This window comes from Diorhabda sublineata, chromosome 7 (assembly GCF_026230105.1).
Source record: "Diorhabda sublineata isolate icDioSubl1.1 chromosome 7, icDioSubl1.1, whole genome shotgun sequence".
Lineage (NCBI taxonomy): Eukaryota > Metazoa > Arthropoda > Insecta > Coleoptera > Chrysomelidae > Diorhabda > Diorhabda sublineata.
Window position 1 is genome coordinate 6,692,955 of NC_079480.1, and position 20,330 is coordinate 6,713,284.

Consider the following 20,330-nt stretch of genomic DNA (forward strand, 5'->3'; position numbering starts at 1 on the left):
TTCAACACTGATTCCATTTTGTTACCGCTCAATTAACAAGACTTTTCAATACTTTCTGGTGCTGTAAGAAACAACTAATGCTTTCATTAAAGGTTTCTCATAGATACAAGTATCCCAAAGGTTTTACTTGCACAATCTTCAATTTCTAGAGCTTTAAAAATAACGTATGAATTTGTAATTGATGCCAGTCCGTGACTTCAAGCACTAGGACAAAGGTTCATGACATATACCTTGTTAAGATTTTTTTATCGCGCTATCAATGATAAGAAATTATATGATAAGGGGAGGATTTAGGAATTTCAGCTTGAAACTCAGAGTGCCTACAGCGGCATCTTCATGAGTCATAGCTAGACCTAGACTACAAGTTATCAATGAGACGTATCCTAGTAAACAGTAGAGCGAATGAAAGGTGTGCGAAATGTAACATGCAACCAAGGTAAATGTAGTATCGGAATAACAGAAATTATAAGTGGTTGGATTAATATGCAGGACACCATCAAGATGGTTATCATTAAAAGAGGTCCTCTTCTTGCACAAACTCATTTGTGTACATATTTCTTGTTAAACTCTTGTATTACTAATAGTAATGATTGAAATTAAAAAAGTTTTAGTCCATATCCATATATTAATTCTTGCTTAAATCAATTGCAATATTTTTTAAAAATTAAAAAATCGAAATTATGCGTACATTTAGTTTAGAATGTTTTTAAAAGTTGCTTATGTCTAGTATTTGCAAGCACAACGATAAAATTACAGTAAAAAATTAATACTAACGTTTGTCAATGCATTAGGATCGGCCTTATTCTTCAATAGTAAAGTGATGACCAAAACGTGTCCTTGTTGAGCAGCTTGATGGAGCGGAGTATAACCTGCCAAAGTCGCAGGATTTACATCAGCTCCTTGCTCAATTAAAAGACGCACCATATTAATATGACCATGATGACAAGCAATATGAAGTGGCGTGTATCCTTGTTTAGTCTGTGCATCTTTTTGAGCTCCAGCTCGAAGCAAAAGTTGAGCTACTGGTACTCGATCTTCTTGAGCACACAAGTGAAGAGGAGTGAGTCCATTCTAAAAAATATTTATATGAATAAAATGTAACCTCATCATTGAACTGAATTGAATCACAATATTTTCTTAGCCATTCAAATTACGTTAAGAGTTTTATGTATTTACCAGGTTTTGGTGTGTTTGTAATATTTTTTTGTACTTATCAGTTTAGCTAGTATCAAGACTAGTTGACATAACTGTTTTTTTTTCTTTTAAAAGATTGAACTTTCTATTATAAAATCATGATGCGGGGGTGTGCCTTGGTTACATGTAAAAACACCAATCGATTCGGGGATTGAATGCTTTGATTTTCAAAAAATGAAAACTTGGCAAAACAGTGGATAGGAACTTGTTGTCAGAGGATAAAAGGTTTTATACGTTATGAAGAATTGTTAAATCAAAGAAAACATAGGTATCGAATGCTTCAAATATATTGAAGGTTATGTTGCATATAAATTTAAAAATTAATATTCTCTAGATATTCTCTCAAAAACAAATGAGACATTTGAGGCACCTGACTGAGTGAAAACAGTTTCCAGATATTTTCTTCTATATCCGAATGAAAAATTATGGCAGGTAGCTCGGATATTAGAATCAGAATTTTTTAAGAGCAAAAGAAAATGAATTTTTGGATTGGCTGAAAAAACTGTGAGTTCATTTCCAAACAAATCCGTGCCATCTGAGGTGATTAGGTGATGCTTAGGTACAGCTAAGTAGAACAAGGACATATATAAAGCTGAGGGATCTTAACTGAAAAATTAGTTTCAATAACTGCCAAAGAAAACTTGATAAGAAAATTTCGAAATTTATAAATGCTAAAAAATAAAGTTTCCTTGAATAATTATGTTCTGATTCTTGCAATTTTTTTGTAAGTAATATACTCACTTGAATCTATAAGTTCTACTATTTAAGTTCCTAAGCCATAAATAAAGTTTAATTAGATACCTACTAGTTATTTTTTTTAAATTTATTATCTGCTTAATTCCATATAAGGCAAAGTGTCTGAGTTTAGAACAATGTTTATTTACTTAAATATGACCCTAATACCTATATCAGAAATAATATTCAAGGAATCCACAATTTTGCTTATAATATTTTAAAGAGTGTCTTATTCACGGAACGAGTAGGAAATTATATTCTTTGTAAACAACACGCAATATATCGTGTACATGTGTAGAACAAACATGGAGAAGATATCTGGTACAATATGACTGAATAGAATCAGAATTTTAGTTGCCCTAATTAACAAAAAATTTGTTAATACCATTACCTTGGCCATATGGTTTACATTAGCTTGGTGTTCTAATAATAAAGAACACATATCAGAATGACCCTCTTGAGAACTCAGATGTAAAGGCGTGAAACCAGCTTTAGATTCAGCATTTGCTTGAGCTCCATATTCGAGAAGAGTCGTCGCGATGTCCATCTATAACAATGAATAACATTTAGTATCGAAATTGTCAAATAATTTTCTATACTGGCATAGTTATCCTTGTACCCTTTAATACATTAACTGTATCTCAACAATAATGGCTTTGGGTAATCAGAAAGAAAGAAATGCTTTATTGTCAAAAAATTGTTACTATTTGTAGAAAAAAGCTAGTAAAAACTAAAAAACAAATAATTAGTATGAAGTCATATATAAGTTCATAACAAACATTAAACTAAAATGCACCATGTTTAGAATTACATATTATTATTATAATAGAAGTCGTTTACAGGGTAGAAGGCACTTTCCAGTAAATATGCCCTCAAATTATTGCGGAGTGCGGAAAAAGATGATATCGATTTGATTTCAATTAGCAAATGATTATGCATTTTTTGCATAATAAAATATTAATAATACTTAACAAATTCTGAACGTGGAGTAGGTAGGTGAAGGTCGTGCTCCGCGTTCCGAAGTGGATAGTCTTGCAACGATCTTTCTAAAATTGAAGAAGCGTGCTTACGAATTAGGCAAACGGATTCAAAGATGAATAAGGAAAGAAGAGTCAGAATTTTTAATCTTTCGAAGGAGTCCTTGAGGCGAACCCTGCTGTTTAATCCGAGTAAATATCTAACAGCTCTCTTTTGTAATTTGGAAATTTTTGCTCAAATTGTTTAGGATGGAGTAGACATTATTTAGGAGAGAGAATATAGCATCATATGTGCATTTGTTACTTAAAAACCCAAATTTAAACAGAAATGATAAAAGTTTCTTTTTGACCAATATTTTTATGATCTTAGATAACGTGGAAAGGGGCGATAGTTCGATGTTTGATTTTTATCTCCTCCTTTATGCAGATGTATAAATATAGCCGTGATAAAGCAATTGGGAAAAGTGCCATTTTGAAATGAAACGTAAACTAAAGTGGCAAGGTGATTTAACATTTTTGATGTAAGTCAATCAGTTCCAGAGAGTATTTATTTTTGATATCTTCAATTGTACTGCGAAGCTCTTCTAAAACTACGGACATAAAGAAGAAGTGGTCATCTCGGATTAATTCATTACTTTTTATAATTAGTTTGTTAAATCAATCACTCTTCAACTGGAGGATACATAATTTAACCTTAAGGTTGTATTATTCAAGCAAACGTAACTATTTATTTCCTGAACAGATTATTTAGAATTTCTCATGTGATAAGATCACTTCCTGGTTCCTTCTGTGTTCTTATATTTGTTGTTATTTCTTCTGCTACTTCTTTTGATGTGACTTAAGTGGATTGTCTGCTTTTTCATTAATTCATTAATTTCTATTAATTATACTGTAATTTTTTGTATGTAGGGTAAAAAGTTCAATCAAATATTTTGCAAATAGATCAACTTTTTTCTAATGGGTAGATTGGACATTACTGTTCTTCAAATTTTTTACAAGTGATTCTTTACAAGGAATAATCTGTATTTACTTGTGTTTTAAATTTTCTTAGTAGGTTTATGTTGAATCTCCCTCTCGGATTTTTTCCTTTTACAGTGTATGTTTTGTTGTTCACTTTTGTTTTGTTTCTGACTGTTGTCATCTAATCACACGGAAGATTAATAAAATCATTGATATTTTCAAACTTTTTGGTTTATTTTAAAGACAAATTGCTCTATTATAAAACAGTTTTTGTTTTTTATTTACCTCTTCTTATCCTTCTTTAACATTTCCCAATCCGGAAGCAAGTTGAAATGGTGTCTGCTCTTCTCTAGCTTTCTGCTAAATTTTCTAGTGAGGATTTTTTTGAAATTTTGAGTGTATGTTGTTCACTCTTATTATTTTTTCTGACTGTTATTGACTTCATCTGGCTTCTCTTTTTTCAATTACAATTTTTTCATTTTCAGTGGATAGTTATTTGGGGTTTTTAATGCTAGTGTTTGTATTAATTACACTGTTTCAGTTCCCATATGTTGACATTAAAGTTGGATTTTTCTTGTCATTTTTGAACCAGTCAGTAATTCAATTTTTTTCCAGTTTATTTGAAGTTCCATGACTCTTCCTTAGAAATGAAGAAATACAGTAGATCTGGTGTTGTTTTTCGATCTGTTAGCCGGTAGGTGGTTCACCAGTAAAGTCATAATAATTGCCTGATGTCACAGATAATCTTAACATATCTTAACGACCACACGAGGTTAGTAACATATCGTAAGAATTTGTTGAGCTATGCTTGTTACCATGAAATTAATTTAAACCAAAATGGCAGACATTTTGTGATGTTTAAAAATTATATGAATGATTATGAATTATATAAAATGTGATGAAAACAATAGAATTGATTAATTCTTGTTATAAGTACCTGATTTTTACGAGCAGCTATATGTAGAGGTGTATGTCCATTTTTGGCAATAGCATGTGGTGATGCACCTTTATCTAATAATAAAAGTGCCACCGGTTGGTGATCATAATGAGCTGCTACATGTAGTGGAGTTACTCCGTTCTTTCCTTGGGCGTCAGCTGGAGCATCTCTTTGCAATAAAAGCCTGGCAACATTGAGATGACCATATTTGGAAGCGAGATGGAGAGGAGTAAAGCCTTTTTTAGTTGTGGCAGTTAAATCTGCTCCATTATCTAGGAGAACTGAAGCGACCTATAAGAAAATAACAATAGGTATCAATAAAGCACTTTTAGTTGTTCTTGTTCTACAATTTTACATTTTTTTCATAATAGTGTCGATTACACTATATTTGGACTAGAATATAATTAGTAAATAATAAACATATACATATGATATTTCAGGTTTCAATATGTAACGCAAATAATATCATCTGAAGATATTTGAAATAATATTTTCTTTAGGATCTTATATCTTTTTTGCTCTATTATAAAACAATTTTTGTTCTTTGATTACCTCTTCTTGTCCTTCTTTTGCAGCTATATGAAGTGGAGTGTATAGATCCTTTGTCATAGCTTGAGGTTGGGCGCCATGTTGAAGTAACAGCATAACAATATCAACATTTCCCAATCTAGAAGCAACGTGAAGTGGTGTCTGTTCTTCTCTTGCTTTTGCATCTACAGCGGCACCATTTCGAAGAAGTATACGTATTATGTCGGTCTGAAATAAGGAAATTTTGATTATTTTCTATATTCAGTATAATCAAAGATGTCAAGTACTTACTTGATTAGCTCTAGCTGCCAAATGAAGAGGAGTTTCTCCTCGAACAGTGGGTATATCAGGACTAGCATCGTGTTGTAGTAAATAAATAACAATATTCATACATCCCATAAAGCTAGCAACGTGAAGAGGAGTCAAGCCACTTTCTGTTGTAGCTCCAATACCTGTATATATTAAAAAATCGTTACATTACAGCTGTCTTGGCTCTATGTTGGGACTAATATTGATATACACTTCCTACGAAAAATTAGATGCCGATCGACATTATTTGATTCGTTTGTATTTCTAATTGCGACCCAATAGTATTGCATCTAAATTCACAAAGGTTCGGTCGGCGTCACGATTGTTGGAAGAGATGTAATTCAATATTCGTCACGGCATATAGTTAGGAAAGTAATTGTTTTCTTTCTTTCAAATTTTGATAATAACACTTGTTTTAGAATAAGCGAGAGAATAACTATCGTAATTACTTTGTATCATATGTTCAGTGTTTATTTTATACCTAAGACGTCACGCAATATGGCGGCCTTATTAAAATGTTTAAACTACCTATAAAAATGTTGAATTTTCAATAATTTTTTCTCTATAAATATTGATCAAAGAATAGAAAACAATTATAATAAAAGTTGTATATAAAATATCCAAAACTAATTTTTTCTCAAACCATGCAATAACCCTATTCTTTCACAATCTTTGGAAAACATCCTGTTAGAGAGTGTTCACATTCTAACAAAGAATGTGAAAAATAAAGGAAAATATTATTTGGAAGTTAATTGATCTTGCTTTGATTTTTTTGACGAAATAAAGATGTTTCAAGAGCTATATCTGTTTCTTATATGGAAAATAATAATAAAAATTATAAGAAGAGAAGCTCGGAGAGAACCTTAACATGAATCAAATTTACCTACACCTACATCAATAATATTTTTGGCAGTTTTTGTCATAAAAACATAGTTAATATTTAAAATGAACTTTTTCTTTAGCTATCTTTGAACTATGTGTTGAAAGAAACCGAAATGAGTAGCTTAAAGAGATAAAGAATTGCAACGAATTGTAAATGGAGATGTGAATTAATATAGTCAATGACATAAACTATTGGACTGAAAACTCACTAGCTCCATGCTTCAACAGTAGTTCCACGACCTTTATTCTATTTTTTTTACATGCTATATGAAGAGGTGTAAAACCGTTAAGCGCTCTAGCATTTGGATCTGCTCCTCTGTCTAATAATAGTTTGGCAACTCTAACGTGTCCACAATGAGCTGCAACGTGAAGGGCTGTCAGATAATCTACGGTGACTTCATCAACTGGGGCACCGTGATAAAGAAGAATTCTAGCTGCATCAACATGTTCACCTTGAGCTGCCATGTGTAAAGGTGCGAGACCATTCTGAAAAAAAAACAATATTAGTAATAATATGAAGTGAAAATTATTTCTTTGTTACCATTTAGTAAATGATAAGTTGTTTATCTTTTTCCATTATTGAAATATAAGTATTTGAAATTAGGTAGGCATGATTTGTATCAAGTACCTTAGTAGTTTTTTAATATATTTATGGTAAGAATTTTTTGTTTTAATTATGAAATAATATTGCTTAAAAATATAAATTCGGAAAAGTTTCCACGGTTAGGATTATGAACAAAAGAACTAGTTTCACGGGTTGACCGCGTTGGAATTCTCGACTTTTCGGCTCCCACTTAGGAGCCATTATCAATTGAAGGGTGGTTATTCGTTCATTGTTAAGAAGTGATCCGATTCCGTGGTCTCAATCTGCCTACTGCACGCAACGAATCACCCCTTTATCCTGGTTGATTCCAAGGCCTCAATCTGCCTACTCCTTGGAATTCTACCGAGGAAATGAAAAGCATCAAGAACACTGTTGCTCTTGAGCTAACAGTTACCTATGAAAATTCATAGTGTGAACCGACTTTTATTATTTTGTATCTTTTGGATAGAACAGATTTCTATTTGGTTCTTGAAAATATAACTCAAGTGTTGAGCTTCTTTCGTCATTCCTCTCTTCTTTCTTTTCAATTACTTTTCTTTCCGCGGCAGTTGCTAGGTCCCACTAGACTACTGCACGATTACCGATATACTATTCCTGTGTGCAACAACCCAGTCTTCTTCATTTATCTTCACTTTCTGAAGACGATAACTTGGTTGTAGGGTGTAGTAGTAGTTTGTTTCAGTACTTCTTCAGATAACTTCCCTTATCTTATCTCCAGTAAATATGATCCTAGAGTTTATGTTTTTATTAAATAGCTGCTGGTATTCATTTTGAGTCTTGGATAAGTCTATTTGTACTTTTTACAATAAATATATTATTACTAAAACTTTTGAATTTATTTCAGCAATTAATTTTGGGAGTCGTATTTGGGGAGGGTCTTCTCTGTATTACTTGTACCTGTTTCGATTGTATGGATTGTATAAGCCAGAAGAACCGTCTTATATATGGGGCAAGCTGAAAAAGTGCTCATCTTTAAGTAGCAACTTATTGTTCAAAAACTTATTATATAAATTAAGCAGTTAATAATCGAGTGAAGTGTGTGAGGAATAGAAATTTAGTATTTTTTGTGACTTGTGCAGTTGAAAAATATACAGTATTTAAAGTCTCAGTAATTTACATAGTAAAATGTAATTTAGTGAATATAACCTATAAAACTACTGAACTCATACGAATAGGGTTCGATTCTTATAATCTTTTGAATAAACATTTTTCAATATCATTATGAATGTAGATATTGTTAATTCAAAGTTAATAAATAGAAATAATTATTCGTATATAAGCATATCAAAAGAACGCTTTTGCCATATAGTGACTGAAGAAATTGGGTTCGCGATTATTCACTTTGGACCAAAACCACAATTCAATGAGATATTCCAGGTATTGACGCGGTTCAAGCAAAATGAGTCGATTTTTGGATGAATCTTGGTCCATTACTACGTTCCTGAATAGAAAAAAATAGTCAAGACAGTAGATTACAAAGAGTGAACCTGCTCTGAAAAAGGCAAATATGGTTTCAATGGTCGGAAAAGTGATGGCGCCGGTTTTTTACGATAGTCGTAGGATTGTGTTCATCGACTATCTTCAAAAAGGTAAAATAGTAATAGGAGAGTATTGCGCATTATTACTTGATCAGATTAAAGGAAAATTACAAAAAGCGACCGCATTTGAGGAAAAAGAAAGTGCTTTTCCGTTAGGACAACCCAGCTTCTCACACTTCGGTGATTGCTTAACCACCCACCGTAATCACCAGAACTGGTCCTCAGCAACTTTATACTGTTTCCTAACTTTTTTCATTTGCAACGCAACTATATTTTGGGCAGAAAGACAGCAGCTATTGTTTATATGATTGATTTATTACAGAATTATGGCAATGTTTAGAGCTTTGGAGAATTTCTTAGAATTACTGGAAACAGTACATATTCACATCATTTGAAGCTTATTGTGATTCAACTTGGGCTGAAAGGATCTAGTGTGTCTCCTTTCTTGCTGTGGTACTGTGGACTCCTCTCAGTGTCTATAGCTGATCTATTAATTTTCCTCCTTTCAGAAATCTCAGGATATGGGATGACTCTAGCTGCCATATGCCTCCTATGCGTAATGCTCTGTTTTCATTAAGACGGTAATACAAAGATTTCTGTTAGAATGTGTATCTGTTGGCAAACGTTCCAGTAAAAATCTCTGAATCCAGCCACTCAAGCCGACTCCGCTTTCGGTGGCTGGTCAGCCAAATTATATTGCACAACGACTGCAATAGTTATAAAGTTTTGATTATCATTTTTATAGTACTTGTATGTTATCGTATCACGAGACAAACTGCAGGAAAGATGAGAGTGGCGCAACGGGCAATGGAAAGGGCAATGTTGGGAATTACGAGAAGGGATAGAATTACAAATGAGAACATACGAAGAAGAACAAACGTTAAGGACATTATTGAAATTATAACCCAAAAGAAATGGAAATGGGCAGGCCATGTAGCCCGAATGACGGATAATAGATGGACGAAAAGAATATTGGAGTGGAGGCCAAGAATGGATAAGAGAAGTAGAGGCAGGCCACCAACAAGATGAAGTGACGATGTAAAGAAAATTGTAGGAAATTGGATACATACAGCTCAAGATAGAGACAGATGGTTTAAACTAGAGGAGGCCTACATCCAGCATTGAATGGAAGATGGCTGATAGATGATGATGATGATGTTATCGTTTATTTACGTTTTTTAATGGAAAAATTCAACCTGAACCTTTTATTTAAGATTATGTAGTTAAATTCCAGATTACAGCATTAATACAGCTGTAGTTACGTCAATAGATGATTTTGGTAATTATTTCAATAACATTCTGGAAGATTATGTTTACTGACAACTTTGTAATATAAATTAGTGAGAGGGTTGAGTGAAGCCTTTTTGTTAAATTCCTTAAATGAACGGATTAATTGCATCATATAAACGTTTAAACAGTTAAAGTTGTTTAAATACATTTAAGTACACAATTTTTATGTTAAATGAAGATTAGCGGTACTTCATTGATAAAAAAGTAATAAAACTCACTATAATTCAATTATAATTCATTTTTAGTGGCAAGAGTGATGAATCACGACATGTAAAATCATTGCAATGATCATTCTAATAGGCTAATCAATTTTAGTTTCGTGTAAAAACAATTTCAATTTTTCAGTTGTTGCATGAATGATACAATTAATTTGTTTGTGCAAGTATGTTGAAAATTTCACGTAATTTCCTTTTTACCAGTTATCTATATACCGCATATTTTTTTTGAAATGAAATATGTTAAATATCAGTAATAACCCAAAAAAATGAAAATTACACCAAATAAACAAATTAAATGTTCAAAAATATCTCAGCTGACTTACATACAATATTGCATCTTATTTTTAAAGCCTTTTTCTACATTTACAAATACCTACGATGTCAGTTATCGGCATTCTGCCACAATACTTTTTCGTAACTCTAAAAATCTGTGGAGTAGCATATATTTTTGATTTTATATATTTCCACATAAAAATCCGAAAGCGATAGATCACGTCATTTAGCCGGCTACTCTATTGGACCCCTTCTGTCAATCCAAAGCACTGGAAAACGTAGGTCAAAAACTGTCTTACGCGTCTATTATAATGTGATGTTTCTTCATAATTGGAAGTTGTCCTCTAAAATATTATTGTGGGTCAATATTGAAACTAATATTATTTTATGATGAGAATTTGCAATTTTTTGTGCCATACGGTGACATGGACTTCTACTTATTATCTCCAGCAAAGAGAAGTGACATCTATTAAGACTAACGTTAACTGATGGAACTTTTCGATTCGCTTTCTTAATATGAATTCAAATTTTGAAAAATCTAATCAAACTCATGCATTCTTATTCTTTTAGCATTTCAATTATCAAATAGAATAAAAACATTATATTTAGATTTCTTTATGAAATAATAATTTGGAAAAAATTTTTATATTCCATCCTAAGCCATATTTCTGTGAGGTATTTGATCTGTTTGAACGGGTGTTATGAAATATATATTTTCTCTTCTTTTATTCTTTCCCATTCTATCAATTGTTGTCTCAGCTGCTCCTTTCAAATAGTAAATCCAAATTTTTTCTTGGTCTTGCTCTATTATTTTTATCTGGTTTTTTGTATTTGAACGTTTTTTTTTTTGGTATTCTGTTTGCGGACTTCCCAAACCATCTCAATTGTGCTTCATATATCTTATCTCGAACAGGTTTTATCTTTAGAACGTTTTCATTTTCTATTTTCATTGCATTTATACGGTATCTTTATTTAGTTGTCGAGATTCTTAAATATTTGATACAAATTATGTTGTGTTGATTCAAGGACTCGCTATATTTTGAGGTTAATACTCCATACAATCCAATATTGTGACCAAGATTCGAATGGTGCCATGTAGGGATAGAGGAGGGGTATTTATTAATGTGTGAGTATTAAAATATGAATTCCAAATGTAAATGAATGTTGTGTTTCACTACAAACATCCTAAATTCACATTTAAAGCATTCACTACATAATTATTGTTGTCAGGACGTAATGGCGTAGACACAAGACGGTCAAGTCATTCTGCCAAGTAGTTAGAATCGCCATTTTGTACTGCCAACATTACGACCCACAGGCTTGTGCCGCGGTGACCTAAGAGATAGAGAGAGAGAGAGAGAGAGATACGTTGGTTAAAGTTTGGTAGGATTGGAGGATTATTGTTAGGAATTTGGTTTATTTGAGGTAGGTCCTGATATAGGAATTGCTCCTCTGCAGGGCTGGTGTTGTGGTGGTTTCGTTGGGATGTTTTCGTCTAACTACTTCTAGCTGGGTATTTTGGCCGAAGAAACTTTTTTTTTTTTTTGAGAGGTTTTATTATTTTTTATATTTTTTTTTGAATTCTGTGTTTTTTTTTGTTTTTTAATAATTTGGGGTGGGCGGTCACAGCTGTGGTTGTATTATTCCCTATCGTCGGTCATTTGGCTGGAGAACCGGTTCGCCAGGATGCAGGGAAACCGGATTAAACCTGTAACACCGACGACCGCAGTGATCTGCATTACCGCTCGTTAAATAATATAATATTAATACTAGAGATGGAGGTAAAGATCATATTTCCAGTTCCAAAATAACAAATTTATACGAAATATCACGAGTGGATAAATGTCAAACGGGTCCGTTCCTCCTTGTTCGTTTTGCGCATGCGCTGCGTCTCGGCGGGTACTTTTGAAATAGTATTTCAAATGCCCGTCTCCACAATTGGACGGTGCACATAACTAGTCATTTATTCCCAAAATTAACGAGTAATAGAGAGGGTTCAAAGCAAAGGTACGGAATTTTTAGGATTTCGCACGGGAAAATTTCTTGCCACAGAGGTAGCTCCATCTATATTTTATTTATCATAGATATTTGGGGGGGGGCGGTTGAGAAGGTTGCAAAGCTTAAAAGCAGGTGTTCTGAGGATTTAAAACTCTTAGGTTTTTCGGCCATAGTGGTAGTGGCGGTTTTTCTAATATTTGGGTGAAAGGGTGAAATTTCGCGCGGTTAATAAAAACTTTCCTGCCGTAAGGGTAGTGGCCGTTGTTTTATATATATATATATATATATATATATATATATATATATATATATATATATATATATATATATATATAATTCGGGGATGAAATTACGAGAGGTTGAAAAGTGCGGCGTTCTGGGTTCAAGGCTGATGAACGATAAATACCATAAATATAAGAATTTTTAAATGAATGTTAATCCTGTCTGCTAAATGTCCCTCTAAAATGTACTTAATGTTAACATATTAATAAATTGTACGAATATAGTGATACATTTGTTTTACAAATAATTTTATTCATATAAAACTTAACTTATAACTTCATATTTTTTTTGGTTTTGTAGATTCAGGTAAACTAGAGTGGTAACTGTATTCGAATTCAGTATGCACCACTTCACTAGATCTTTTATGATCATCCATTGTTTCTTTAAATGATTTTTTTCCATATCCGTTGGTTTTGAAAATCTGGTTTTTGTTGTTAACTGTTTCTTTTTCGTTGATTTTTGTGCTCGGTAAATTTGCAGGAATCATTTTCAATAATCCATCATCTGAACAGGTAATACTGGCACCTGATGCTATATTAAGTAATGCGGTTACACTTGTTGATGGTGTCACAGAATTCCCAATGTGAATCGACTGTCCTTCACATGCAAAGATTGTTTTATTGTTATGTTCTTCAAACAATAAAGTTGCTGGCCGCGCAGACGACGTTACGTTCCAGAGCATGAGCAAAGCGATCAAGGAGGAACGGACCCGATTGACATTTATCCACTCGGGAAATATCGAGAGCTTGATCATGTCTCAATCTAATGTTTTAAGATCAAACTAATAATCCGAATCTATTAGACTTACCTTTGTTTTAGCGTGCATGGGAGCTCCATTTTCTAATAATAAGTCAACAACATGATCATGTCCACTTCTAGCTGCACAATGTAATGGTGTTAAACCGTCTCGAGTTTTTGCTTGGATATCAGCTCCTTTCGCCACTAACAGGGATACCATATTAATTTTACCCCATTTACTGGCTACGTGAAGGGGAGTGATGTTGTGTTTTGCAGTATAATTTACGTCAGCTCCTATAAAAGTAAAATATTTTAAGCAAAGTATATAGAAGCTCGAGTGTCTAGTTTATCATATATAGTTGTATATCCATTCATGATAAATTGGACCCATTTACAAATACAAATACAACCAAAAAATAGAAGAATTCGTCATAAATCTAAACGGTTGTGGAATGAACTGTCGGTCAAAGCGACATTCTAGATAAAAAAAATGCTTTAGTGAACGTTCTCCAATTACAACAAGGATGTTGTTAATATTATTACACAATTGCTTACAACAATAAATTGGTAAATATATCAATTTAACTTCCTCTATAGTCTCCATTTAGATTGACCTATTTTTTCCGAGGATGTTTATTTCTTATACATATAGAAATATTGTTCAAACTCTACTCAAACTTAGAAGAGTATATACAACAAAAAAGAAGTTCAAGAAAAGCATGGAATGACGAAGCGGCAGGTAAAAGAAATATTGAATGGATTGGAATAAGACGAAAAGTTATGAATAGAAAAGAATGGAGGATAGTTTGGAGAAGTGATATCACATCGTACGTCGACCCTACACTATCAAATATAAAAAGACTTAGGTCAAAATAAGTGAGCAAAATTCACTTGTAAATGATATATTTTTGTCAGGAATAATAAATTTCGAAAATACTTAAATGTATAATTTATTAGTTAACACAAAATTAATATGTTCATGTATTGGTGTGGGACCATTGGGCAGAGACATTTTATATCGCAAAGAACGCCTGTTTATTTACATTTGCATTTATTTGTGTCGCAGTTTTACATCTAGTTTACCCTTGACCTACTGAATAGGACTGAATGTAAACGAGTTGTCGTAAACATTTAGTTTCACCTGATACCTATGATAAACCGACAAGTTCTGAATTGCACGGCGTTAATTGATTTCTAGTGAATTTTGTGTCTATCTTACCATCAGTATTACGTAATTCGAAAAGTATGACTCATAGTTTATATTCCATAATCGTCAAATTTCAACTTCACCAGCTGTTTTGAATACGAATAAGTTTAGTAGACTACCATCAATATTGGGCTTTATCCCTAACAAATACGGGAGCAATTTACCGAAAGAGTAACTTTTAATGGAAAAGTGTCTTTATTGTAAATAATCTTTCATTTGTCATTGATACAGATAAATAGATTATACTACAAATTAATATTCAAAATCCACCTTGAGTTCCTTATTATTTATAATTCAATCCTATGTCTTAACTGAACTAAATAACGAACTTACAGGAACATAAGAGGGATGTCTGAAGTTCAGGTTAGAATAATTAACATATAGCATCTTATTATAACTACTCATGAATTTTGAAACATCGTCCGGAAAATTCACATGATCAAAATGAAAAATTCAAGTCGAAATTCATGAATTTTTATTCTTTTAAAAAAACGCTTTTCCTACTACCACCCTGGTGTGGTTCAAGATTTCATCAATATTGTTTTCTTATCCATAGGTGTGCAAAAACATTCTGCGACATCTTCGAAGTAAGTTCAGCAGCTTCGTGACAAAAAAGTTGCAGACGTTATCGTAAAAGACAAACGGAAAGGTTGTCGACTAAAACAAGATGATGAATGTAAGAAGAAATCATAGAATTAATCTCCTAGATCCCGGCCAAAAAAAGTTATTAATCCAGGAACAGCAACCCCGACAGGAAATATTTGTCTACTGACCTTAATGTGACAAAACTGTATCGAGGTTGTCTTGATAAATACCCAAACGATCCACCTATTTCTCGCCAGTGGTTCAGAGTTACATCATCGACAGGCGGAATCCGCAAGGGATCAAAAGGATTTATTAGATAGTAGGAAGCCTGATTCAGATGTTAAAAGTAATGCAATTCAACTTTCAGCAGCAAATACCATTTTGAACGCAATCACAAATGTATCATAGCCGTCAGCTTTCAAATATAAACTTGGGGTTACACTTCGAGGATGTGTTATGGGTTTTTGGTATGAATCTGTAGACCATAAAGTTATGCTGTTATAAAATCGACTGTTTCACGTAGGAGGGCGCTTATTCTTTGGTCAGATAACTGTGGAAGCCAAAATAAAAACGAAGGTTTACTAGCAATGATCATAACTCTAATAACAAAAGGTTAATTTGACAAAGTACAAGTTTCCAGTGAAAAGACACACTTTTTTGTCTCGTGACCGCTATTACTGGGAAATTTAAAACGTCAAAAAGTCCATTGGTTCCACAAAAATTAAATCGAGATAATCGCCAATGCGTCTAAGAAATCACCATTTCAAGTAGTGCACGCTACCACTTTCTATAATTGGATGGATCTTTCTAAAGAAATGCTTGATACTAAAGAAAAAGCTGATGAAAGTATCTGCTATAAGGATACGGGTCAAGCCAGTTCTTTGACAAAAAGAACATACTCTTGGTTAAATCCATGGATATCAACTGCTTGCCTTAACCTTGGAGTAACAATCACAAACTTCCTAAATTCAAATATTGAAATGGTGGAAACTCCAATTCTTCTAGGTGTCGAGAAAAATAAGGGCATTGTTGCAATGTTGGCTTATTTGAAAGACGGCGCTAAAATATTCTATGAAAACCTCATTAAATTCAATGACACTCTTCATCATAACTTTAAAAACCATTAAAAACTTTTTTTTCAATTTTTTTCTAATAAATTAAATTTGACACAAATATTCCATGTAGTCTACTCAAATTAGACGAAAAAACGCTGTTTTAGAGAAATTTTCCCCACAGCAATGAGACCAGTAAATTACGATGTATTTTGGCAGTCAGAAACCGAATTCAAGTTAGCGCAGTCTCGAAAATGGGAGGCGGGCGGATATATTGACATATATATATATACGAAAAATCACTGTTTTTGCACTAATTTCACAATTTAGCGAGAAAACTATGCGTCCCAGCGAAAAACTTGAGGACGAGTTGTAGATACTTGAATTTCCTCCAACTTTGCCATTGAACATTTTGTCGTAATGTGAAATCAATTATCTGGTACTTGCAACGTTATGGTTGGGCCCTAATCACTTGTTTAATTTAGCAAAATACCCGAGAAGCACAAAAGAAATCGCAATTCACAAAATGTATCTCATGGTAATTAATAGATTATGTGACCGTTGTAGATAAATACAGAGTGTTCCAGGATTTGATGCAAAAAATTGTAATACATGACATTTTTTATAGATGGTTAAGCTGTGTAAGCAAAACAAGATTGTCAATTGCAAACCAAAAAAATTGGAATTATTAACAATAGACAACGTTTACCATATTGAAGTTTGGAGTATTTCACAGAAATTGTAGCTTAATCTATAGGGTGTTCCGGGATTTGATGCAAAAAATTCGGGAGTGAGTGGATGACGTTAAAGTTGAAAAATCAAAACTTATATGTAAATATATTTTCTAAATTATACATTCGAACATCATGAATTTTAATTGGGTGATTACGTATGTCCATGTAGTATATTTAACGGAATAAATAATTCTACACTACTATCGGAAGGCCAGAGGCGGTTCAAGCCCGATGGTTAACAATCCGTAACTTTTATAGGGACTGTTCCCAATAAAAAGATATTCTGAACAAAATTATCATAAATTGTAACTATTTATTAAAAATACTTTCGGGAGATATTGAAACACAATTAAACATTTCTAAATGAACTGCATTCTGTCGGTCATCGTGTTACTTACATAGGGAAAAAATTGAAATTTAGAAAAATTTTGTTGGTTAGCCTACAACTTATCAAATATAATAAAAACAAAAAAAAAACTATAATAAACGTTCGAAGTGGAAACCTTGCACTTTATATTCCTTGAAGAGCATTCCAAGATTCTGCCTTATAGCGTCACAATGGGAGTTTATTCTATCGATTTCCATTTCGTTCCTTGTGTTTACCGGTGTTGGATATACGAAGCTTTCAAGATATCCCCATAAAAATGAAGATGGGGAACATGGTGGCCATGAAAATGAACCTCCCCGAACAATCCACCTAATAGGACTACATTAGTGGGAAGAGGTTTCATCGGGCATATATTTGCGAATATCAAGAGGAATATCACATAACATGAGTGAGAAATCATTTTGGAGAAAAGTATCGCAGACTATTCAGGTTATTAAAATTCTGTCCTTAAAGCGTTCAACCTTCTGCCAAACCATACATACAAATGTATGTTGGCATATTCACTATAATTAAATTCTACCATATTGAAACTTTAAATATATATTTACAAGGCTATACATTCTATTAAGAATTGTGGCTGCTCATATTGAGTTCTTTTGACCCCGTATTTTTGTGGGTGGTCAGCATTTTACCCTATTTAATTACAGCTTATCACATGAAGCCTCGACTATTGTTCTCCATTTTTCTCTGTCCTGCATGTGTTTGTTCCAGTTCCAGATTTTCCACATCTTTCACAATCTGATCTACTCATTTTTTTTGGTCTACCAGGCAATCTTTTTTCGCTCGGTCTCCATTCTGTGATTTTCTTTGTACCCTGCCGTTTTTCAATTTTTTAATATTTCCGTACCATTGTATTCTTTTTGCTGTAATTGTTTTTACTATATCTTAATTCTCTAATATATTCTTAACTTCATAGTTCATAAGTCTTCTATAGTCATTGTTTCCAACTTTTACTGGTCCATGAATTTTCCTAATTATTCTCCTCTCCCCTATCCTTAGTTGTTCTTTGTCTGTATTTGTTAGTCTCATTATTGATAACAGGTTTTGAAAAGATTGACAGCAACCTGACATATCACGTAGTAGCTTATTTGACAATAGACTATTAGATGAAAAATAAATATTAATTTTTTTGTTACGCCAGTAATAATATGATCTGTTGATAGTATGTGGTACAAATGTTTATTTATTTATTCATTACTTCTCGAAAAAATGTTTTATTGTGTTTGAATACGTATTTTCAATAATGACAATTTATGATAATTTTCTTCAGAATATCTCTTTATGGCGAATGTTTTCTAGGAATGTACAACGATCTAAAAATCTACATATCTCCTTAACTATAAATATTATCGAGTTAAACAAAGAGTATCTTTTTGTCAAAAAAATCAATTGAAATATTTATTTTCACTACCTTAGATTGTACAGGTTGTCCCTGTAAAAGTTACGATTATACCGTCAAACCAATACATGGCCTATTTTCACGTTATCTACTCCACTCCCGAAGTCCTGGAACATCCTGTATATTAAAACGGGATGTATTTATCAAATAATTAAATTATTATACGTTTGCAGAATAGAATATTTACTGTTATGTGTCCCATTATTTAATAAAAATTCCTGGTTCTTATTATTTGAAATTTGATCTTTGCTGTTTGATTTATTGTCTTCGGTGTTTTTTTCTTATATGATTCATATTATTTATTGTGTAGTTCAGTGTGAAAAAATGCGAACCACTACGTTTTCCTTAATGGTCGCAGGATTCGTGAATATTAACAGAAATTTAATTTTCAGTAATTATATACCAAATGTAGAATTTAGAACGTGAGGATAATATATTTATTTTTATGGTAAATAATTCAAAAAATTAGTTTTTTAACGATAAAGTGATAGTAAATGAAGATACAATCATTTACTATGCAGAAGTTATTCAATTGTAAAAAGAACAAAACAAACGAACAGTTGGAGCGGACCTGTTCACTAAGCGGAAATGTAATTTACATAATTTATTTGGTACGTTATTTTGACTGAAATATTTATGTACCTGCTAATAAATAAATTAAATAGTATTATATAATCCTCATTGTAATTGAACTTTTGTCTCTCCCCCGCCTGTCATCATTAATATTGTCTTGAAAACAGGAGAGAGAGAGAGAGAAATTTTTTATTGTCAAAAAATTGTTACTAACTAACTACTTGTGAAAACTCAAAAACGAACATGAAGATAACTTAAGAAAGATACAAATACAATAAAATTTCAATATTCAGAAGAAAGCCACAAAATTATAGGTAATAATTAGTATATAAATCGATAGAAAAACCAGTATGCAGCATGCCAGGAATTACAAAGTTTACAGAGTAGAAGGCAGTTTCCAGTAAATATGCTCTCAAATTATTGCGGAATTGGGGAAAAGATGATATCTATTTGATTTCAATTGGCAAATGATTGTGCATTTTTTTGAATTGTAAAATATTGAGCCCTTAACTAATTCTGAACGTGGAGTAGGTAGGTAAAGATCGTGCTGCGCGTTCCTAAGTGGATAGCTGTGCAACGACCTTTCTGAAATTGGAGAAACGTACTTACGAATTAGGCAAACGGATTCAAAGCTGAATAAGAAAGGAAGAGACAGTTCCTGCAGTGAGTCTTGCTGTTTAGTACGAGTAAATATCTAACAGCTCTCTTTTGTAGTTTTGAGATTCGCTCAAATTGAGTCGCACCACACGTACCCCAGAAGGGGCGGGCATATCGAAGATGTGACTCAATAAGGGCATAATAGACTGTTAAGGAGATGGATAAGTTCAGTTCTTTGGTTACTGATCTTAGCGCAAAACAGGAGGAATTTAATTTTTTAGATAAGGCGGCATTGTGTAACTTCCATTTCAAGGAATTGTCCACAACAAACC

The 20,330-nt window shown here is 32.7% G+C and overlaps 1 protein-coding gene across 7 annotated transcripts in view; it reads right to left on the minus strand.

The window, feature by feature from the left end:
- The window catches only part of LOC130446929 (ankyrin-3-like), a 200,686-nt gene that overhangs the window by 98,439 nt on the left and 81,917 nt on the right, over window positions 1-20,330 (minus strand). For all 7 annotated transcript variants that reach the window (XR_008910193.1, XM_056783461.1, XM_056783459.1 and 4 more), the window contains exons 6-12: window positions 13,534-13,757; window positions 6,732-7,008; window positions 5,623-5,783; window positions 5,356-5,559; window positions 4,804-5,094; window positions 2,321-2,476; window positions 775-1,071 (exon numbers count right to left, since the gene is read on the minus strand). Coding sequence is in view for 6 of the 7 variants with exons in the window: in XM_056783461.1 (XP_056639439.1) it covers window positions 775-1,071; window positions 2,321-2,476; window positions 4,804-5,094; window positions 5,356-5,559; window positions 5,623-5,783; window positions 6,732-7,008; window positions 13,534-13,757 (1,610 nt within the window). In the remaining variant the exon portion in view is untranslated. The remainder of the gene's footprint in view (window positions 1-774; window positions 1,072-2,320; window positions 2,477-4,803; window positions 5,095-5,355; window positions 5,560-5,622; window positions 5,784-6,731; window positions 7,009-13,533; window positions 13,758-20,330) is intronic.